At 37.1% G+C, this 23,903-nt stretch overlaps 1 protein-coding gene across 2 annotated transcripts; it reads left to right on the top strand.

Moving 5' to 3' along the window:
• Positions 1-1,664: 1,664 nt before the first annotated feature.
• Positions 1,665-22,783, top strand: LOC137962232 (pre-mRNA-processing factor 19-like). 2 transcript variants are annotated; one of them, XM_068808979.1, is made up of 17 exons: positions 1,665-1,945; positions 2,092-2,177; positions 2,275-2,346; positions 2,453-2,515; positions 4,298-4,384; positions 4,822-4,963; positions 5,057-5,178; positions 6,406-6,522; positions 6,718-6,876; positions 7,106-7,180; positions 7,272-7,376; positions 7,494-7,616; positions 7,713-7,790; positions 7,893-7,986; positions 9,097-9,148; positions 22,306-22,376; positions 22,462-22,783. In XM_068808979.1, exons 1-17 carry the CDS (start codon positions 1,933-1,935, stop codon positions 22,575-22,577), a joined length of 1,575 nt encoding a protein of 524 aa, XP_068665080.1. In that variant the 5' UTR covers positions 1,665-1,932; the 3' UTR covers positions 22,578-22,783. The 2 variants fall into 2 exon arrangements, with proteins under 2 accessions (XP_068665080.1, XP_068665081.1); XM_068808980.1 differs by having other exon boundaries at positions 1,666-1,945; positions 6,721-6,876.
• The last annotated feature ends 1,120 nt before the right edge of the window (positions 22,784-23,903 follow it).

Genomic DNA, 23,903 nt, shown 5'->3' with positions numbered 1-23,903 from the left:
GTAACAAGTTGGGGATATATGATGTTTTTTCGCCACCATCTTGAGGGGAGCGTTGAAAGATACAGACAATCTTAGTTGTCATTATTGATTTTTTCTCTTCTTCACTCTTTCTAAGGTGAAGGGTATACTTATAATTTATGTACTCCAGACATTTATAAATAAAGGCTAAGGGGGAGGGTTTGGACATAATCCACAACCTTAATTCTCTCCCTTTCTTCTTTCCTCTACGTGATCACTTCTCTCCCTTTCTCTGTCATCGTTCTCACTTCTCTCCTCTTCTCTTCTCCTCTTTTCCTCTTCTCTTCTTCTTCTCGCTTCTTCTCTCCAACACTCTAGTTGAAGATCTTGATAGTATAGAATCCTGAACTCAACAAAAAATGTGAAACTTTTCATCCTATATCTGACTTAGAGGTAAACTCCTCTAAAATGCCATCTCTCAACACCATGATAACTCTGTAAATTAGCTTAATAGTATTTCGCGTCATTGTTCCAAATCACAGGGAATACTAGTATTTTTATTCAATCACTTGGTGCTAGTACTGTATATGTATCATCACTATTGAGTATCCATTCTCTAAAATTGAAAGTGACAAAGATGAAGAACCATCAATTCCCCAACCTATTTCTATCAACAATAATGACCCTTCTCGATTTTCCACAAAACTAAACAGAAAAACTAGAAGTAGTGTTTTAGTTAATAATTGAAGGAAAAATGTGACTGTCTTAACCTATTAAGTTTGGGCCCGAAGAATCACTGAATAATGTGCTGATGGCTTGAGGTGCGTGCTAAGTTGTAAGTTAGAAAATTTCTAAAAGACTTGATAAGGCACAAATTGTTGAAAATTGAAGGGACTAAAGAATACAGATAATCTGCATCAATGAAAAGGGTATAACATCATGGAGGATTAATAGCTCATGATGATTATTGAGAAGAAGGGAGGTCTATAAATTTACTCATATTAAAAAATAGAGAGGTCTTAAAGTACTCATAATGAAAGGCAAAGATGCCTTTCTGGTTAAATTTGCAGATTGTGAAGAAAGAGATAAAGGAAAGTGAGGAGAGGAAGGGAAGACTAGTACCTATACATCGAGGATGGGAAGAGACAATGTTGATAAGAGGAGAAAATATCGCAATGTCTAGAGAGGAAGACAATGTCGTAGCATCCGATAAGGAAGAAAATGTTGCGGCGTCCATAGAGGAAGAAAACGTTGTAGGAAGGATTGAGCAAGAATTAGGTCAGCAAGTGACTTTTCGACCTATCATGATCGAAAAACATTACTTGAAAAATTATTTAATTTTTCAAGTAAAAATTTCCAATATGCGCTACTTAGAAAAATAGAGTACTAATAAACTCAGAAAACATATTTCTACCTAGAAACGTTTTTCTAACATTTCACGGAAAAAAAGGCACTAACATGGTCTTAGAATTCTATTAACATTAATAAGGGTTTTCTATTTTAAAGGGTATGACTTGTTTTATTGAATAAATCTTAGCAAGAATGCCCTTCCTAAAAGATTTATTAAAATTGAAAATGACAGCATGTAAAATTAATGAGGATAGCCATTAACAGGTAACTGGTTGCATTTTGTCTTTGATGAATTTACATGGTCAATAGGAGGGAGAACAAGAGTTCATTAGAGATAAGCTTTTCTTTGTAAGTTGAATCTGCTCAACTCTCATGCCCAGTGTAGCCAACACACAAAGTTAAAACCCTTCTCCACGGTTAGAAAACCTTCTTCTGAACTAGCGGCTCGGCTCTACTGTGCCGGTCAATCGGCAGCTCCAGTTAGCTCCTTCATCCTTTTTCCTAGATTGCAGGGAATCGCTCCTTTATTCCTTCTTGTTTCTGTGCGTTGTTGAAAGTTTTCTGTTTCGACCGGTCGTCTCCGAAGAACAGAAGAACTCGTCGAAACCCTAAGTTTTTGATATAATGATCTGTGCTAGTGAGTTTCTTTCCTCTCGTATCACAGAGGCCATAATTTGAGTTTTAGTGTTTCATTTATCACTGTACTTCCACTTCCTTGTCCGCAGCATTTCATGCTTATATTTGTCATTTGTTGGTAATGTTACTTTTATCTTCTGGTTGTAGTATCCGGCGAAGCGCCGGAAGAGCCGGTGGTTTCAAAGAAATCAGGACTTCTCTTTGAGAGACGGCTGGTCGAGCGGCATGTAGCGGTAGGGGACTTTCTTTTCTGGCTAGGACCTTTTTCTACTGAATGCCGCAATTTTGATTATCGTGGAGATAATTTAATAGGAAGTCCTCTTTCATTAGGACTATGGAAAATGCCCCGTTACTGGTGAGCCACTTACCATGGATGACATCGTTGCGGTCAAGACAAACAAGGTTAAAGCTTTTCATTTTTCTCTTTAATTTATTTAAATTTATTTTATCATTTTCCGTTTTCATTGTTTATTTTTGTTGCTTCTCACTTGCCTTCCTGGTCTTGCAGGCTGTAAAGCCCAGGCCGTTACAAGCAGCCAGCATTCCCGGGTTGCTTGGGATGTTCCAAAACGTATGTAGAATTATGTCATGATCGATTTGGAGTTTGAATATGTCTCTTTTTGTTTGTTATCTTCTTTGGAACTAAAATTGAAATTCTTTTCATCATGAAAATAGAATTCTACTGCAGGCAAAATAGTTTAGTGGATCTGATCTTTTTGAGTACTGAAATACAAACTACAAGATTAAATTATCACTTCTTAGAGAATCAGTAAATGCACTTAGGATATGACGCTGTTGATTTTGTGCAAACGTGAGCTTTAGCTGATCAGGGCAATGACTCAGCATGACAGATAACTGACCTATTTGAGACTTTATGAGACCAGCACAAAAAAGAAAAAAAAAAAAAAACTTCGTAAATGGTTTCCTGTAAAGGTTTTACAATCTTGCTGGCAGTAGTTCTACTATGCAAGCTAATGAAGAGTTATTTTTTTATATATTTATCTAGGGTTAATTTTTTGAGCCTGTAACTTGTTTTATTGTTTCTTTTGGTTATTCTTGAAATTTGCATTTTACTGTTTAATAGATGAACCGTGGTGGTGGTGCACACTAGATATCGCATTGGCTATCTTCTTCGTCTTCTAGTACTTTTTTTTTTGGGGGGGGGGGGGGGGGGTGGGTGGACTATTGATTACATATTGCAAATGGAGTTGGAATGAGAATTCCATGCAATGCTAAATATGGGTTTAAAAAGACTTTGTCGTTGCGCAAAAGATGTTTTTTTTAATCTCTCTTTGTTTGAATATCATTTTCAATAGTTGCCAGCCAGGGGCATTCCTTGGCATTCTAGCTTTGGCTAGTTCTTTCACAGTTTGGTTGTTGACCTGGCAACAGTTGTTCATGTCTCCTATTTGTATTTTCTTGTCATTTATGATTTTTATTTATAGGTAGCACGTAGAATTAGCTGTTTTTTTTTTTTTTTTCATTTAGGATTGCTCTAAATTTATTTTCTGTTTGAACTGATTTTTTTAAGTTATTTTACTTCTATTTTTCTCTGTGAAACAAAAGATTCCCTACCTGTTAGATTTGTGCCTAATTTGTGTTTGGCTGATATTTATGATCATTACTCATGGCACTACTTAGAAATAACTGGATTTGCTCATCTCAGATCACTATTCCCCCTTTTCTCTCTCCTAATAAAGTAAAAAGAAAAAATGAAATCTCTGCTTGAACTGGGTTTTGATAGGCGAATACTTCCTTTGTACCTTCAATTTGGAAGATTTTAAGGTTTTACATTTTTTATGTATTTGCTACGTACACAAACCTAAGATACTTGTCTGCCTTGAACACAGTTTGTCACACTATTCAAGCATCTAGTGTAACGGTTGAGCTAAAGTTTGTGCTGCGTTATTTTTCGTCTAATTTGATTCTTGTTATATTTGTGTATTTTAATAATTGATTGGTGGGCGTTGGACTTTATAACAAGGTAGAAAACTTGACTCAATTGCCATTTTTCTTGTATCCTGTTTGGGGAAAGGATTCTCTTCAGTTGTTCTCAGCTTATTCTGAACCACCCATGTGAGACCATATCTAGGCTGCTCAGTTTTTTCATTTGATCTATTTTCATGTTTCATTAATACGAATTGCTTTGCTGGATTTTGAGTGTGATCATCTGATAATTTTTGTTTACAAAGTTTTGAAGCTTCTTGAGTTCAAGTGAATTAGTTTCCTTTGGCTCATTGATATCTGGTGTTCATATCCTTGAAATGCCTGTATAACCCTGGCCAAAGTGTCCTTGTAAAAAGTTATTTCACTAACATAGATGTGTGCTGATATGCCCTATCTATTTCTACAGGAATGGGATGCACTAATGTTATCCAATTTTGCGTTGGAGCAGCAGTTACACACTGCCAGGCAAGAGCTTAGTCATGCATTATACCAGGTGCTTGTAATTGCTGTCATCGTTTATCCTTCTTCTGAACTATTTTCTCCTTCTACTTGCACCTGCTTTTCTCTTGATATGTTCTGTGCTCAGGGCAAACCCTACAGGTCAGGATTTGTGTTCAACTGTTTAAACTCTTTTAGTTGTACATCAAGAAAGGGTGGATAGTTCTTAAATTAGTTAAAATATAAGCAGCTCTAGAATTTGAATGGGGTCATGCCCTATCTGTGCTTTCTTTTGATTTCATTTCATGCGTGAGTTGCTTCAAAAATAAATCATATGCAAATTGGCAGTAAAATAAATATCCTATACTTTTGAAACAAAAAGAGAAAGTGAAAAGTGGTAAGTTAATCTACTTTAGAAAACCAGACAAGTAATTTTATTTGAATTAGGGAATGTCTATAGCCCAGTCTGATTAACGTGAAATGTATTTTCAGCACGATGCTGCTTGTCGTGTTATAGCTAGAATAAAAAAGGAAAGAGATGAAGCAAGAGAACTTTTAGCTCAAGCAGACAGACAAATGCCGATTTCAACTGGTGCCACAGCAAATTCTTTGGTGGTTAGCAATGGAAAAAGAGGTTTCAGCTACATGCATTTGACATTCATTTGTTTTTGGTGCATGGATTTTTGTTCCAGTCACCTTCATAATCACCTTGATTTTGCATTTGCAGCTGCAGAGGATGAGGAGATGGGTCCAGGTGGGAAACGGCCACGTCCTGGTATCTCAGATGCAATCATTGATGAACTTACAGCCTGTAATACTACTCTTTCTGCACAACGGAAAAAAAGACAGGTCTACTTTTTTATGTTGTTGGAAATTTTGATCTTTTGTGTTTCACATAGATTTGTTTTGTCAGTAATTTTACAGCTTATTGGGGACATAAATACATTTTAAGCTTTTCTATCTTATGTGTTCTTGTGACCACTGTTAATTTTATTTGGAGGGTTAATGTGCCAGGAATTCAATTCCAGATGAACAGTAATTCTTCAGTTAGTGTAGTTAAGTTCAAAGTGGAGTTATTTTCAATTTTTTTTTTTGTGGAATTCGTTTTCTTTACTAGACAGCGGAAATGAATTCAGGAAAGGGGAGAATTTGTCATCCTCCTTCTTGCCATCTCTGAACCAAAAGTATTAAGGAGTCACCCCCCTCTTTCCAACTGAAAAGGTTGGCGGAGGACCCTTCCTTTTGGAAAGTTTGAACAGAATGGAAAGAGGGTTGGGGGCATGGAGAGGGTGGGTAGGCATCGCTCCTCTCCAATGGAAAACAGAGACAGAACAGGGTAGGAGGGGGAGGCTCTCTCTCCCTCTGTTTTCCATCTGTAGGAGGGCAGCCCACCTCCTGACAGATGAAATGTGGGCCCTCCTTTTCTTTCTTAACTTTTAAATAATAAAATTAACTATTGTAAAAAGTTATTTTATTTTAATATGATCGCTTAAAGTAGTAATTAAATATAAATTCCTATCTTCATAAATATAATCTACTTTTTATTTAAATTGAAGTCATTATTTTGATTATATATGATTCTTGTTCTTTTAGATAATCTGTTAAAAATTAATATATACATACATACCCACACATACATATATATGGATGTATGTTTAATGTATTTACATATATTATTTTATTAACTATTAAGTCATTATCAAAATGTAAATATTAATAATAATAAATAACCATAAGAATTAGTTATTTTAATAAAATGATACCTATATCTATTCTTTAACTGATCCACTTAATTACACTAAAACCTGAATTCTATTTTTCAGCTATCTAGATTAGAATTCCAATGGTTACACTAACTCTAAAACTCTTTATGCTAGAAATATTTATTCTAGAAATCTTATGTCAGTAAAAAAATTCCATTACTACAATTTCAAACACACTAAGATCCACTTAGAAATATAAACATGAGATTATAAAGCAACTTTTCAAATTAGAGTAAAACACCTGATTGTACTATAATTCTGAACACCACAATTCTTCTCTATCTCTAACATATACTTTTGTGTACTTGAACAGATTCCAGAGTCTTTGGCAGCAGCCGATGATTTTCAAAGTTACACACAAATCTCTAGTCATCCACTTCACAAAACTAGCAAGCCGGGTATTTTATCAATTGATATCCATCCATCCGAGGTAAACTTTCATTAAACTCATTTTGCAACTTATTTATTTATTTTTCAATGTTCTGTTTCTCTTGTTTGTTTAAGAATCTGAATTAGATATCAATCCTTTCAAAATAAAGAAAGTTGCCCAGTGCAGATTTCTTGCCTTTATGTGTCCAATAGTTCCACTTTTTAAAATTTTCTATTAACCTACTGCATCAATTAGCAGGATATTATTGCCACTGGTGGGGTTGACTCGAATGCTGTGATATTTGACCGCACAGCAGGTCAGATCTTATCTATACTTACTGGTCACTCCAAGAAGGTTACCTGTGTTAAGTTTGTTCCTCGAGAGGAGATGTTTATTACCAGTTCAGCTGATAAGGTGAGTCAGTAGTTGTTTTGATAGTTATAGGGTACAAAAATTGTGTATTAAATATCTGTAGCTGTAGCAGGATGCATTGCTTCCTGCCTTTATTGCGTAAATTTGTAGTTTTCTTCATGATTTATCAGATTTTTTTTTGGAGCTTTTTCCTTGTGTATGTAAACATTGTGCAGAAAATATAGTGCACTTCTCTTTTGATTATTAAACTTTTTGCTTCACTATGGTGCAGACAGTGCGCCTGTGGCAGGGCTCTAGTGAAGGAAACTACACCACGCAACATGTACTGAAGGATCATACTGCAGAGGTTGGCTTATTTCTTATTCTTTCTCTCTCTCTCTCTCTCTCTCTCTCTCTCCCTCTTTCTGTGCACTGACTTGAGAGATGTAATCTGCCAGGTTCAAGCTGTCTCAATACATGCCACACATAACTATTTCGTAACAGCTTCTCTGGATAATACATGGTGCTTCTATGATTTGTCTTCAGCATTATGCCTTGCTCAGGTTCCTCCTACCCCTGCCCCCCTCTCCCCTCTAGAAAAAAATGAAGAAAAATCTCCCCTTATGTATGCATTCCATGACACTTCTGGGTTGTCAGTGAATTGAATGGGTGTTATGCAGGTTGCTGAAGATGAGGCTTCCACAAATAAAGGCTACACATCTGCTGCTTTTCATCCCGATGGTCTTATCCTTGGAACTGGCACTACTGAAGCCGTGGTCAGAATTTGGGATGTGAAATCTCAAGTAATGCTGGCTTATATTTGATTAAATACCTTATATGTGTTATTACTTCTTGTGCATTCTCATCATTAAGTCCTAATTGCTGTTATGTATGTGCAGTCAAATGTTGCACAGTTTGATGGGCATCAAGGGCCTGTGACATCCATCTCTTTTTCTGAAAATGGTTATTTCCTAGCGGTAGGCATAATTTCTCTGAAACAGGAAGGACAGTTATTTGCTTGATTTTGATGCATGTTTTATTTGGCTACTGGCCCCTAATATGTTGGTCAATTGTATCAGACTGTTGCCCAAGATGGCGTTAAGTTGTGGGATCTTCGCAAGTTGAAGAATTTCCGACCCTTCTCCAAAGATGAAGAAGCACAAACATATGCAGGTACTCATCTAAGCATTTTATTTTCTCCCATTTCATCGTTAATATATACTGGCAAGTAGATGGTTCAGCTTTTTTTACTTCATAGATTATATTTACCCATGGTAATTTATACAGTTTCTGTAGTCAGGAGAATTATAATACTCAAAATGGAAACTCAGTCTTAAGCTTCCAATGCCGTTTCTTTTTGACAAAATTATCTGTTATTCCTGTTGTTCAGAACAATGTTCTAAAACCTGAGTTGGTGAGGTGACTGAGTCTGGTCCAACCCGGTTCAATGGGGGTTTACAACTGGTTGAACTGATACTGATCTGACATCATAACGACATCGTTATAAAACATACAAAATAAAAAAAAATGTTATATCGGGGGAAGTGGCGGTCTCCTTCCCTTTCCCCTCCCCCACCCTTTCTCTCTGTTTTCTACAGAGACATAGCTAGAAGGAAAAGGGGGGGGGGGTGTTGTGATTGTGGGGTCTCTTCCTTGTTGGTGTCAACTGATTGCATAATGCGCTCCCCTCTGCCTTGCAACGAGTGACCAGGCTGTCTGGGTTGGATTAGCCGGTTCACTGGTTGAACTGGCCAACCAGTCAAGTGAGCTGGGTTTTGACTTTTCTCTAGGTCTGTAAGACCTTTAAATTGCCTAATTTATCAATTTCAAGCGAACAAAATTAAGGTTTTTTATTGAAAAAACTGGGTTTGGACATGATGGACGTAATAGACATTTATATCTGGATTATGGCTCAAGTTGTATTTTCAGTTTGGGATTTAAGTTTTAATTGCAGCTAAAGTCCTGTACTAATATTAAAAAATAACTAAGCATCAAGAAATTCTACTTAAAATTTGCCAGCATATGTGGTTTGGACCTTTGGTTCAATGACCAACATGGTAAGCTTCTAGTGAGCTCTTGGAGTTCAAGGTATAGGGTTGAGTTTGCGTGTGATTCAGCATTTACAAAAAATGAATGCTCACAAACTTCTTTTTTTGTTTTCACTTACAAAGCCGTTGCTGCCTAAGTATTGCTCATAATCATGTTGCTAGTTACTGGACAAATCTTAAAAAACACATCGCATAAATATAAACCACTAATGCTGTTGATTATGTTTTTGTGCAGCGGAATTTGATCATAGTGGTAGTTACCTTGCAACGGTTGGTTCTGATATAAGGTAATTTTTTTTGAAAATCCAGTAGCATTATAAATTAACACTCTAATTTCCTTGTGAACGTCTAGTGTTTTTTTTTTTTTCCTTTTTTAATTTTTTCATTTTTGGGTAGAAGTAAAATATGTAGTGATTTGGTTAATGTTGATTTTATTATAGCATGTTGCATTTGGAATATTTGCATGCATACGTTGATGCATATGAGCAGAACAGCTCCTGTTTTAGTATAAGAAAATCATAAATGCCTCTCTACTAGATAGCTTTCCCTTTGCAGCCAGTCATTACCCAAAGTATCCAAGATCTTTCAAGAACCAAAATAACTGAACTTCATTTATTTACTAATGGTCCAATGTCTTTAGAAGCAGGCTGGCCCATCTCCTGGAAACTGGAAAGTTGATCTGGTCAGACCGATCGGGTTCAAACAGGAATCACAAATATTGAAAACTTTAGTGTGTGTTAAAGTTCAAGGGTATTTTACTCACCATATAAGTGGATAGTTGAGTTTTAGAGTCAGTCAAGGTTCTCTTGTTATAAGTAGTAGTTAGATGGGACAAAGATGTAATTGATTAGCTTTCATATACGCTGTTGTAGACACATTAGTTGTGAGGGGTATGTGTGTCTTTTTGTAATGACTCTCTTTAAGTTTTAATAAAAGAGGTAGGGGGTCGACATTGTCCTCTCATGAAGGTGCTGTTTATATGCAGCCTTCTCCTCCATATTCCTCTTCCTCTCTCTTGCTTCTTTCTTCTCCTTCTTATCTCAATTTGACAATTTTACAAGGTTTCAGAGCATTTCAATCCATTGAGGGGTTTAAGTTTGCTGTCTTCTCTCTGTCAAGGTTTCGATCTCTTACAAGTTTCTTCTTCTATATCTTATAGGTCAGTGTCTTTCCTTTATTTGTGCCATAAGCTAAGGGTTAATTGTTCGTGCTGCTTCATAAAGCAGTTAGTATGTCTATTTGTGAGCTTTCTAGGATTGGATGATCAATTGAAGTGAGGTCTACAGGATACATGTGCTTGTGTCACCTATATCTAGTGTGTAGGTGTCCTAGCATAGACAGGTTTATTTATTGGAGTTGCAGATTTCTGGTTGTTGAAAGTAATTGCTTGTTTTTTATGCTCCTTTTCAACATTGTGGCGGAATTTCTTTCTGCTATGTTCTTCTTAGCCAAAGAATGTGGGTGGCTAAATCCAACTAGCAACTCTTCGGCTTTCAATATCCCTATCCTCCAATATGTGGATGACACTTTGATATTCAGAGCAGGACAACATTAGAAGAATTAAAGCGGTTCTGGGGCTCTTCGAGATCTGCTCAGGACAGAAAGTAAATTGGGGTAAAACCTCCTTGATTGGGTTCAATATCAACCATACTCCCTCTCGGAAATGGCTGAGATCCTTGGCTGCTCAGTTTCATCCACCCCCTGCACCTACCTCTGTCTTCCTCTATTTTCGGGACACATTTGCAAAGACCTCTGGACTCCAATTATTGAAAAGATGGAGATGCGTCTTGCCACTTGGAAGGCTCACCTTCTAAAATCAAGCATTGTTGGCATCCTGTTGGAAGATAAGATCAAGCCCAAACGACCAAGGAAGGCCCACAAGATGGGCCCAAGCCCATAAGAAGTAGGACCCACAATGATTACCAAGAGTTGGCATCCTTATCACATCAGTTGGAAGATCAAGAAAGACTCACAAAAGTATCTTTATTTTAGGGTCACGACCAAGAAGAGTTTTAGTTTAAGTTATATTTGTCTTTTATCAATATTGAGTTACCTAATTATGTTAGGACTTACCTTAAGTGTTAGAGTTTGGGTGTAATTGGGACAAGGGTAGTTTTATTGTAATTGGACTCTACTACCTTCCTATATTATAAATAGAGGTTCATGTACTCTGATTACAACAATTTATTGATGTCAATAAAGTATTTCACTTTTCCATAAATTCAACATGGTATCAGAGCAGGTTTTGTGAGTTGACCAAGTCAACTCACAGAGGTAATGTGATCCTTTTCTCTAAACCCTAAACCCTAGGTCTAGGTTTGTAGTTATTTTTTCAGTCCCTACACCCGTAGATTACTTTGTGTTTTTTACCTCTATACGTAGTTTTTTATATTGCAAATTATATATTGACGGAAAGATATTTGAGTCTACTTTCCAAATAAAATCTATTTGTTCCAATCGGAGTTATATACAAAGAGATATTGATGTTTGAGTGAGCGAAGGTCAGCTTCCGAGGTATGTTTTGATATCAAGAACTAGACTGTATATGGAGAGATATATATCAAAAGAAAGATTTGTAAGTCTATTCTTTTACCTATTCAACCAATTTTTTATTTGAGTTATCTACAAGGAGAAATCGTTATTTGAAGCAACAAAGGTCAGATTTAAAAAGAGGTTCGAGCAGCAGCAGAAAACCTCAAATTCCGAGATATTTTATGCTATCAAGAAAGAGACTTTATATGGAGAATTATATATCAAAAGAAATATCTGATAAACAAAACTTAGTTCAGCCATATGACAGAGACCGAAACCTATCAGATTATTTATCTTCTGATAATTATATTTTATGAAGAGATGTTATACTTGGATGAAAAGTATTTAAGTCTAGTTTTAGATGAAGAAAAATTCATGTCAATCTGATCTATATTGAAAGATATATTCGAATTGGAAGAATCAAAGGTCATGCTGGTATTCTATTGTATTGAAAAATCCAAATTTATGCCAATTGATTTGCGTCACTTTTTGAGTTGATCAGGAAAATATCTCACTTCTCCCTGGTTTGAGGGCTTATTTATAAATCTCTGTTATTTGGGTTTATTGCTATATCTATGATATTTGGTTCAAGCTGGGATCATTGCCATTACCTCCCAGCTTGAGGGGGAGACGTAGAAGAAGAACAAGAAAGAGGAATTTTATTCCTTATGTTATGGATAAGTTTATGTGACCAAAATATTCAAAAAAGGGGCAGCACAAAAGATGAAGCTTGTGTATCAAAAGAATTTTTTTTTATATCGGATTATTTCATGGGTTCTTTGACCAAGTTTACTATTTGGTTTGTGTTATATGTGTTGAAAGATGGTCGTGTTATATTCAGCTGCAGTTATTATGTCTCTTTGGGGACATTATTATTGAATAAGAGGTGGCCTCATGTTATCATTTATTTCACCCTGTCAAAAAGATGAAAATTGTTTGTGGTTGGGAGTCCATGACGGAGAACCTTCATCCATGTCAAAAAGATGAAAATTATTTGTGGTTGGGAGTCCACGACAGAGGAACTTCATCCCTGTCAAAAAGATGAAAATTATTTGTGGTTGGAAGTCCATGACGGAGGAACTTCATCCCCGTAAAAAAGATGAAAATTATTTGTGGTTGGGAGTCCACGACGGAGGAACTTCATCCCCGTAAAAAAGATGAAAATTATTTGTGGTTGGAAGTCCATGACGGAGGAACTTCATCCCCGTCAAAAAGATGAAAATTATTTGTGGTTGGGAATCCACGACGGAAGAACTTCATCCCCGTAAAAAAGATGAAAATTATTTGTAGTTCGAAGTCCATGACGGAGGAACTTATGATTACATCTATGTTATCCCCCCCTCTAATGGCTTTTATGTCTCCTACCACTTGAGAGTCGTTATCCTGTGGAGGGACACAGTGGTGGACACGTCAGAGCAATGCCGATAGACACACTACCGATTGCAGTGGAGTGTGCCCTACATCCAACATTAAGACTGGAGTATGAAGCAATGGCTTACTGGCTAGGAGTGATTTTTACTCTCACTTATAATGCCACAGGGCCTCATGGAAGGACGCAACAACGTGAGGGGGAATGTTGGAAGATGAAGGCATATTGGAGGATGTGCCATTTTATACAAAAATATTTTATACATCATTTACAGCAAGCAAGGGAGTTCATGTTGTTCTCTCAACCCCAGCTTGAGGGGGAGTGTTGGAAGATAAGATCAAACCCAAATGATCAAGGAAGGCCCACATATGTAAGATTATTATAAGATGGGCCACATGACCAAGGAAGACCCACAAGATGGGCCCAAGCCCATAAGAAGTAGGACCCACAATGATTACTAAGAGCTGGCATCCTTATCACATTAGTTGGAAGATCAAAGACTCACAAAAGTATCTTTATTTTAGGGTCACGACCAAGAAGAGTTTTAGTTTAAATTGTATTTGTCTTTTATCAATATTGAGTTACCTAATTATGTTAGGATTAACCTTAAGTGTTAGAGTTTGGGTGTAATTGGGACAAGGGTAGTTTTATTGTAATTGAACTCTACTACCTTCCTCTATTATAAATAGAGGTTCATGTACTTTGATTACAACAAGTTATTGATGTTAATGAAGTGTTTCACTTTTCCATAAATTCAACACATCCCAAATCATTATTTATCTTTCTTGCCTTGCCCTACTTCTGTTTGTCAGCAACTAAATAAGATGAAGAAGTGTTTTCTTTGGAAAGGAATCAACTCAAAATTCAAGTACCATTTGGTCAGTTGGGAGGAGGTTTGCCTTCCAAAGACTCTTGGAGGCCTCGGGATCTGGCTTACCTGAGACATGAATCGTGACTTGCTCCTAAAATGGATTTGGTGATTCAACTCATCCGCTCCAAACCTTTGGAAAGATATGATGCAAGCAAAGCTCAGCATTGCTTCGAATCGGTGGACCGAGGGGGGAAACATAAGGCTCTTAACTCCTATCTGAAAATCTCTCTATCTCCTTATCCCAATTTTCTCCTTGGCTATCCGATTATATGTGGGAAATGGCCAAGATATTAGATTCTGGGAAGACTGGTGGTCGGGTTATATGCCTCTTTAGAATCCTTTTCCGAACGTCTTTAGAATTTCAAGAATGAGGAGTACAATTGCTGAAATGACCAATAATAGGGGATGGAACATTCACCCTTGCCAGGGTCTATCGGATCTTGAAACTCTGGAAGCCAGTCGCCTTTTAGAAGCCTTACGGCCAACCAGAATTCAGGCTAGCAAATTTGATAAATTAATTTGGTGGTCTGATAATAGTGGCTCTTTCTCAGTCTCCTCCGCTTATCTTGTTATCCGAGGTTGGCTTGCTCACAGCTTCAAACATGCAGTGGAGTTCACCTGGCGTCTCAGCGCTCCCCCTAAAGTAAAATTCTTCGTGTGGAGTGCTTGTCTCATCAAAATTCTCTCTATTGACAATTTCAGAAAGCGTGGCCAGCTAGGGGTGGGCCCCATTTACCCTTTCTGCCATGTCACCGAGGAAACTGTTAGCCACTTGCTCCTCCTTTGCCCTTTCTCATGGGAGATCTGGACGTCGATTATCAGTCGAATTGGATTCCAATTCTGCTTCCTTGCGGATCTTCCCGCAACCTGTCAGATGCTTGCAGGGACTGCTGTCCCCGGTCTTGGAAAAATGATGATATCGGCTTGCTCGGCTTTCATTCCTTGGGGTCTCTGGTTAGAGCGCAATCAAAGGTGATTCAGTGCCAAGTTCAATTCCCAAGAAAGAGTCGTTGAAACTATCTCAAGAAATATTGCCACATAGCTCCCCTCAGGATCTTCTTGGAGACAACTGGAGCTGTCTCGCCTAGCTTCACACATCTTTGAAGCCCCCAGTTATCTGCCTGCCGGTGTCCTTAAATTAAACTTTAACGGATCCTATTTCAGCCACCCTGGCTTAGCTGGTTTTGGCGGAGTGGTTCGTGACTCTCTTAGGAACCAGATCGTCTCCTTTGCCGGCCCTCTTGGTATTGCGGATTCCTCGACGGCTGAGCTCCACAACCTACTTAATGGGCTCCGCGTTTTCCGCGATCACTACGTTGGACCCATTCTCATTGAAGGAGATTCTAAGGTGGTGATTGCCTGGTGTAAGCATTCCTCTGTGCCTCCATGGCGTCATTGGGACACTTTTTTTGAAATTATGGAAATTGTCAGCTTGTTTGAATATTTTTGGTCTCGCATCCCGAGATCAGCAAATTTTGTGGCTGATGTTTTAGCCAAACAGGGAGCTTCCTTGCAATATCTTGTTATTGGGGGATAGCTCCTTCGTTTTTGGTTCTCTTAATAAAATCACCTTTCATAAAAAAACTTTAACTTGAATTTAGTGTTCATTAAACCCTAGTCATGTCTTATGAGGTGGGACCCATGAGTGTCTGTGCAGATAAGTTTTTCCCTTTTGTCAGCAAGTTCTACTTGATTGTTGTGGGGGCTGTTTGACAGTATTACTGTGGTTGTAATTATTTCTTTTGGGTGTGATTATGGCTAATATAGGAGAAGTTGTTAAACCTATTAAGATGTAGAGTTTATAGAGACCAAAGATTCAGATAACATTTATTAAACTTAATGAATCCAGTTATTTAAATTGCTCTAGATCTGTCAGAAAGTTTTTGTTGGCTAAAAAGGAAGGAGTATATTCATGATGATCCCCCTTCACCTATGAGTGAGGATTGGGAGGCCGAAGATCAGCAAGTTGAGACTTGGATGTTGAAGTATGCAACCACACGGAAGTAATCAGTTTATGATTTGTGACACTGCCAAAGCTATGTGGAAGACTCTTGAATCTACTTTGGTGCAAGAAAGTAATCTCTCACGGGCATATAAATTGTATGTGAAGCTTTTCAGCATGTATAGGAGTGATAAACTGTTACAAAGTATTTTATAGAGATGTGTGTTTAACAAGAAAATGCAGTATACCTTCCTTTTACTACTAATCCTATTGAGCTTCGGAAGAAGGAATGCTAGATTCAAGTTCCCTGATTTTTGGATGGCCTAGTTATGATGAATTGCATGCACAAATGTCGGCTAATAATGATGTTATTACCTTTGAGAAAGCATATAATAAAGTTATTAGAACTGATAGTACTATAATGTTAGAAGGTAGTCGAGAAACTAAAAGTTTAGATGCTGTTGCCTTCAACTTGTCTTCCACTTCCACTCGGTCCAAGACATCCTGTGGAGGGAGGTAGAGGACGTGGTCAAGATAGTGGTGGATGTGGCCATGGAGAAAGGAGGTGTGTACATTGCGGTAGGTCCTATTGTAATTCAGATATGTATGGAAAACCAGATTTGGCAAACTCCAAAGTTTCTGAAGGTGCTGATGTGGCTGGAATGAGTTGGGGTCCACTAGCATCTCACAAGATAAAATTCAGAAATTGTTTTAACATTTAAGATAGCTTACCACCATTTCTATAGTTGTTCCTCTTGTAGCTAGCACATCATCTACAATCAGTGCCACTTTGGCGACATTAGGTATGTCTGCACTTCATGTGTTGACTGCGTCTACTTGACTTTAGGGAATCAAACCATATATCGAGTATGCCATCTAGGTTTTCTAATTTATCATCGTTGTTGAAGAACAAACATGAAAGCATCTTACATGTTTCTCATGATGAGCAGTCCAACAATGAAGAAATTATTGGAGCAGTGCCTAACATCTAATTTGAGTCAAGTTTTTTCTTGTTTCACCTACGTGATTTTTCTTGAGCTACCCTTTAAATATTGAGTAGACTTTTTTCAGTGCCCTAAAATTGGGCTTGTTTGTCTTTGTGACCATTTTTTTATTGGTTTATGGAGTCTTATCGTTTGGCTAGGAGTAATGTTTTCTTCTTTTATATTTGTTTTGTACAAGCTGTATCTCATGAAAAAGAAAGAGTGATCTGCAATTTTGAGGGAGAGAAGAAGTACAAAGAAAGAGGTATTTAGTAGAGTCTACCATGAAGAATTCCATGATTACAAGCTCTTTGAGGTAAAATTCTTTATGTAACTAGCAATGAAGAATTTCATGAGTTGTGGTGAAGGACATCTCAGTAAAGGGGAGAATGGAAGATGCGAAGTTTTGCAGCCCAAAGTGTTTAAGAAGGAATATTGAAGACCGATAACATTTTCTTTGTAAGCTGAAACTCTAGTTTGAGGGGGAGTGTTAAAGAACTATTGTGGGATCATTTTACATAATTCTCATGACAAGCAGTCTCATAGTGGAAGAATCAATATGGTGGAGTGTTTAATGAGTCTCATGGGAAGAAGTCTCATGCAAGAAGTCTTTTGGTTTGATCAATTCTCGATTCATGTAATAGTTGTTTCTATTATAGGAGTTCTACTTTGGGTGTAACTAGGATTTTGGTAGTTCAATTGTACTTTAAGTCTAGTTGTACTTTAAGTCTAGTTGTTATCTCTATTATAAATAGTGCACCAATGTACTCAATCTACATCAGTCAATGAATTCAATTTTCCTTGTTCAGATAATGGGCTTGAATTCATGAATTATCAATTGTCTTCTTTTTGTCTAGTTATGGGATTATTAATTAATCTTTCTGTGTTCAAACTAGTTGACAAAAAAGGGTTGTAAAAAGGAAAAAATAGGCATTTATTGGGTCATGAACCATTTATTAAGTGTTCCCAAATCCTTTTTGGGTGATGCCATTTTGATTTCCCACCACTTAAATTAACTGAATACTTTCTTTGGATTTGGTGCCAGGGAGAGTGCTCTGAAGGTACTCAAACCTACTTGTAAACTGTTTGAAGTCACTCCACACGTTTTTGTCTCCATATGTTTTGTCCACTCAATAAGTTCTACTATCAATAAGTTATCTCCTCGAGCTATTACATGTGTATTTTTTTTTTATTGATGCACTCAGAAAGAGTATAAATGTTATGATCACGAACAAGAGAAGATATACATATTTGTAGATGTCACTTTCTTTAAAGGTACACCAATTTTTTTTGTCTTTTTGAGTCTACCTTAGTTAATGATATCTTACTTGTTTCCTTTACCTCTTCTTGTGATGGATAGTCCCCTACATCACACCATCTCCTGTTAAGTTGTTATAGGTTTACCAATGCCGGAAAGTTTATATGGAGTTGTCGAACCACAATGATCCTACTTAGGTACCATGGTGTTGTAAAAGGATCTGATTTGGTACGGATATTGTAATTCCAAATCTGGTCCTTTGGAGATATTCATATATCTGAAAAATATCTGATTTTTATTTCCGAAGTTGGTTCTATTGAGTAACATTCTGATTTAGATAATATTCAGATTTGAAATCGAAAATGAATGAATCTGAAAAAAAGGAAAAAAAAAAACTAAAAAATAGTTTTTCGAGATATAAAATAAGAAGAAAAAAAAACTGTGCAATGTAATCTTACCTGGTATGGCGAGAAGGGAGAACTTAATGGTTGATGTTTGAAGATTTGGTTGACATTGTCGAGATGGTTTGTGTTAAGTTTTGGAGCCTAATCAATGCCTTACGCTGAGTCAGTATGCAGGTCAACCTTCGCGGTAAGGTCGCCGTGGGAGTTGGAAGGGGGGCGGAGCCCCCACCAGATCCACGATATATTGACTAGTGTTTCATTAAGGGTAGTTTGGAGATTTCACATTTGTAATCCAGGTGCCCTAATTTTTCCTTTATATTTAGGGGCGCCGTTATTAGGGTTAGATCATCATTCGAGGAGCATATTGAGTTGCAACTCAAGAGAGGTTAGAGAAAACACCTATTAGTGTGTCCAATTTCTCTTGTCAACTATTTATCTTTATAGTGGATTACTGCAGTGCCGAAAGACGGGACGTAATCTCATCTTGAGGCAAACCTGTATAATCTTGTTGTATTTTTGTGCTTTTTTTTTTCTTCTTCTGCGATTATTATTATTGCTCTCATTAGTTTGGAATTAGGGCGTCTAATTCCTAACAATTTGGTGATACCAAAAGAAGAAAACGACAGAGAGAAGAAAGATGGGAGAAATGAATTAGTTTGGTGAGAATGTGAGGAGAAGAGAACAAAAACGAAAAGAATAAAGAGAGGAGAAAGGAGCTGGTTTGTCGAGTGTGGAAGGAGAAGAGATGGAAAGGAGAAGGAGAAGGAGAAAGATGGGAGAAAGGTACTGGCTTGGCAACAACGAAGGAGAAAGAAGAGATAGGAAGGAGAAAGAAGGTGACATGTATGAGGGACTCTGGAGAAAGGAAAGGTTCTAGCATGGTGCAAGAGGTAATTTTTTGGTTTAAGGGGAGGTAATTAACAAAGTCGGAAAGTGGAAAAAAAAGGGAACTAAAAGCTTTCGTTAAAGAGGGAAGGATAAAAACAGAAACATAACTGATTTTGGATTCTAATATTTATCGGATTGGGTCCTCCTATTCTTGTTCTGATTCTAAAATCAAATTGAATATCTCATTAGATATTTGATGAAGATTTGAATGACCCAAAATTTCTGATAGATCCAAACTTTTGGATCAGAATCCTGATCAGATCTGGATATAGTCTGGACCCATTGACACCCCTAAGGTATAGGATGTTCTCATGATTGATTTGCTTGTCCTTCTTCCTCCTCGTGACTCCTACCTTTAGTGACTTTCATCTCCCAATTGTCCATAATAAAGGTACAAGACATCCTATTTCATGGCTTATCTCCTCAATTTCAGAACTTTGTTGTGTCCTCTCGTGTTTCAAGTCTTGCTAAGGTGTAGAATGCCATGTGCTCTTTTGAATGGAAAAAGGCTATGGATGAAGAAATGGATGCTTTATTGGCCATAAAGACTTAGATTTTGGGTGATCCTGTAATAGATGTTGCTATTGTAAGGGTGTTATTGGATTTATACAGTTAAATACAATGTTGATGGTACAATGGAGTGTTATAAGCGATGATTGGTTGCTAAAGGTTACATGCAGACTTATGAGGTTGATGTTTTCATACCTTTTCTCCAGTGGCCAGAATGAGTATTATTTGGATTTTAATTTCGGTTGTTATGAATAAAGGGTGGCCACTATATCAATTAGATATTAAAAATACCTTTTTGTATGGTGATTTGGAAGAGGAGGGTTATATGGAGCAACCTCTTTGGGAGTCTTGCTTGGGGGGGGGGGGGGGGGGGGGGGGAGAATGGAAGGTGTGTAAATTGAATAAATCCATCTATGGATTGCCACAAAGGTCAATGGCATGGTTTGGCAAATTCAGTAAGTTATCATGTCTTTTGATTTTACTGGTAGTCATTGTGATCACTCACTTTTTGTTTTGCATTGATCTTCTTGATTTGTGGTTCTATATTTACATGATATTGTGTCATTTGGAAGTGATACTAAGGAAATTGAAGAAGTAAAGGAGTATCTCAAAGGAAATTTTCTGACCAAGGACCTTGGATCTCTACAATAGTTTTCGGGGATTGAGGTTGTTAAAAGTAAGGAAGGTATAGAGTTGTCTCAACAAAAATAGGTTATTGACATGTTGCATGAGTTTAGTTTATTAGGAAGTTAGACCAGTAGAGACGCCCATGGAAGTAGCTCATAATTTGTTTGATTACGAAAGTCCCTTATTGAAGGACAAGACAGTGAACTAGAGACAAGTTGGTCATCTGATTTATGCAAGAGTAACAAGATCCGATATCTTTTTCTTGGTCAGTGTTGTAAGTCAATTTATAGAAAATTCTCACACAGTTCATCTTGAGGCAGCTCAAAGAATTCTGCACTATTTAAAAGGAGCTCCAGCTATAGGGTTGTTCTACGAACCACAATTGGGTTTTATTGGATATTCTGATGCATATTATGCTAGTTCTAAGAAAGATAAAAAATCCAGTTTTGGGTTGTGTTTGTTGGAGTTGTTCAAGTGTATGATGGCTCACACTTGGTGAACTTATGTGGGTAAAGTTGGCTTTGAAAGAATTCAGACTTCACTCGGAACAAAACAGTAATTTTTATTGTTAATAACTCTATATTTCACAAGAGAATCAAACATATAGAGGTTGATTGTCATTTTGCACGTGATGTAGGGGTAAGTGCAAAGGTAGTTGTCACGTACATTAAGGCAAGTAATCACATAGGAGAGATGCTCACAAAGGTCCTTGGAAGGCACGAGTTTAGTAATTTTTTTAACAGGATAGGATTATTAGACATATGTGCCCTAGCTCAATGAGTGTTAAAGTTTAAGGGTATTTTAGTCATCATACAAGTGGATAGTTGAGTCATTAGAGTCTGTCAAGTTTTTCTTATAAGCATTAATTAGAACGGACATAGATGTAAGTGATTGGCCCCCATATAAGCTGTTGAAGCTGCATAAGTCATGAGGGGTGTATATGTCTTTCTGTAATAACTCAAGTTTTAACAAAAGAGGTTAGGGATTCGTTTTTTCCCCTAATACAAGTGCTGCTTATTCATGCAGCCTTCTCCTCTTTATTCCTCTCTTGCCTTGCCTCTTCTTTCATCTCTTCTATCAATTTTATAATTTTACAATTTTACAGTGAGAAAATAAATGAATTTAATACTGTAAGGAGAAGATAAAAGGAGAGGGTCCTTGTGGGAAAGAAAAGTTTTGTGATTAGGGGTAAATCTTATATTCACTTAATGCCTTGCAGGCTTCTAAACATGAAACAGTTTTTGTTAGTCAGGGATGACATGCTACCTTACAAGATAGGACTAAAGTACCATATTATCCATCAATAAAAAGACTAAATTTCCATTGTTTTTTTTTCTTTGAGGGGGGGGGGGATATTCTCTCTTCCTCCCTCTTTGTCTGCTCTCAGGTGGCTTTGTGTTATTTTTTACACTGCCATTAAACTCCTTTCCCACATGCAGAAAGAACACAAGACAGGTGGTCTCCACTTGCCCCGTTCCTCCCTCTCCTATCTGCTCAAGCAGGATGGCCTTACTCTTTTAGCTGTTATGCGAGTCCTGCATGATGGCAGGTAGAGGGTTCCTCCCCTGTTATTGAGAAAGATGGGGTGTGAGGCTGCAGTTTTACCTCTCTTTCTTGCGCCTATAGGAGGGATTGCTGCGTTTTCACTGTCACTCTGTAAATTGTTTCTTAGCGAGAGGGGGTTTGGTGGCAGTACCATAACAGGCAAAGAGGTTGGTCCAGTAAAGCTGATTACGAACATTAATTGTTCCGGTTAAGCTGTTGGTCGTATCTTGTTCTGATTGCACTGATGAAGGCAATTGCTTCTTTCTCTGTCTCTGTTGTGATAGCATATTTCTGCATTCCATTTTGAGTATGGGTTTGCCTTTGGATAAATACTGAAGTTGTCATTTCCTTCGATTTAACAAATACCTAGAGAATTAGTTTGGACTCGTCGACTTACTGTTGCTTCTTTTTCTGAAAATTGGAGAAAAGAAATGTTGTTATTTTGTTCCTCTAGATAGTTCCCTTAATTTCACCTCCAATATTTTTCATTCTTGAACTTTGGTTTCTTATTGCAGAGTTTACCAAACTGCCGGTGTCAGGCAAGATTGGAATCTTACTAAAAGATTTGAAGATCTATCAGGAACAGGTCCTCGCTCAACTCTGTCTCTCTCTCTCTTTGCCCCCACTATGGTGTACCGTTTTTAATTCATTTTTTCTTCACCTCAATACAGGCAAAGTGTCCTCTGTAAAATTTGGTCGGGATGCAAAGTATTTGGCAGTGGGTTCGATGGACAGGAATCTCCGGATATATGGTTTGCCTTTGCCTGGTAGTATGTTAGAAGATTAGAATACAACTCTCAGAATGCCTTTGAAATATCCTTGCAGGCTACGGCTTTGATTTAAGGACATGTGTCCTTGTTTTAATTTTTAAAGGTCCAATGAGTGGTGTGGGTGATAATGGAGTCAATCATGTGACCATGCCCTATTAAAAGGTGTTGTAGTACTATGGTACAAAGAGAAGTAAGCAAATTCATAAATTATTTTCAGGTACCAGATTTGATAGTTTCTTCTTACAATACTGTTTTCAGGTGTTAGGATACGATGCTTGACAAGTTCATTCTATAGCCCATAAGAAAGTTCAATTGGAGCATGACATTCGAAAGACGAAATTGGGTAGGCGTGGCACTGAGCCGACCCACCCTTGGCTGAGGCTGCGAGAAACTTGAGCATGGTTGAGCTCAAATCGAGGGCCTGCAAGTTGTGCATGATCAAAATTCATAAAGTTTTCGTATTAAAAAGTAATTATCTTGGGTCTACACTAAGGCTTTATTGGTACCCTAATGTTCAAAATTCGAATAATTTGTGGTTAAAAAAGTAATTTATCTTGAATCTCTATATGAAGGTTTTATTAGTGCCCTTGGTTGAAAATTTATCTCATGCATAAAATAATAATAGAGTCAAATTATATAAAAATCTTTATTTTTTTTGTCTCGTACATTATCATATATTACCATTCATTACTATACTTATCTTATTAGACCTAATACATGCTTTTATAAATAATCTCCCTAAGAGATTAGCTATATTCTAGTTCTAGTTAAACCCTTATTATCTAAGATATCAATAAGTTTTAGATGAACTTTTTTTAAAAGAAAAATAGTGTTGGAATATATGATATAATTAGGGTATCATTGATGTAATTAGTTTATATTTTTTGTCTCTTTTTTACTCTTACTAGGGTGAAATGTATAATTGTAACATTGTACTTTTATAATTTATAAATAGAATTTAAAAGGGAGGGTTTGGACTATGTCTATAACCCCATTTTTCTCCCCTATCTTTCTCAGGTGCTCTCTCATTTATTCTTTCTCTTCTTGACCCAGGATATAATCCATGGAGTCCTGAAAATTAACACGGTATCAGAGCATTGATTTTTAGGACTCAGTAACTATGATTTTTTAGAATTCCAAAATTCTTATTGCTCGATGGATTAACGGTATCTCGTTGGTTTACAACATTGGTTTATTTGCTGTTTTGATGGTTGTTACCTTGTTGCTGATAGTATCTACTTGGAACTGCTAATCTCTCTATGGTATTTCTCTCAAAATCGTATTGCTCTGGTATAGCTTTCAATGGTCTCATCTAGCCTGGCCATCGAGCCCATTCCAAGTTG

This window comes from Aristolochia californica, unplaced genomic scaffold (genome assembly GCF_029961685.1).
Source record: "Aristolochia californica isolate CCGP_79_NKW_82.1479 unplaced genomic scaffold, dmAriCali1.0.hap1 SCAF_4, whole genome shotgun sequence".
Lineage (NCBI taxonomy): Eukaryota > Viridiplantae > Streptophyta > Magnoliopsida > Piperales > Aristolochiaceae > Aristolochia > Aristolochia californica.
The sequence above is the reverse complement of the archived record's forward strand: the minus strand, read 5'-3'. Positions and strand labels throughout refer to the sequence as shown.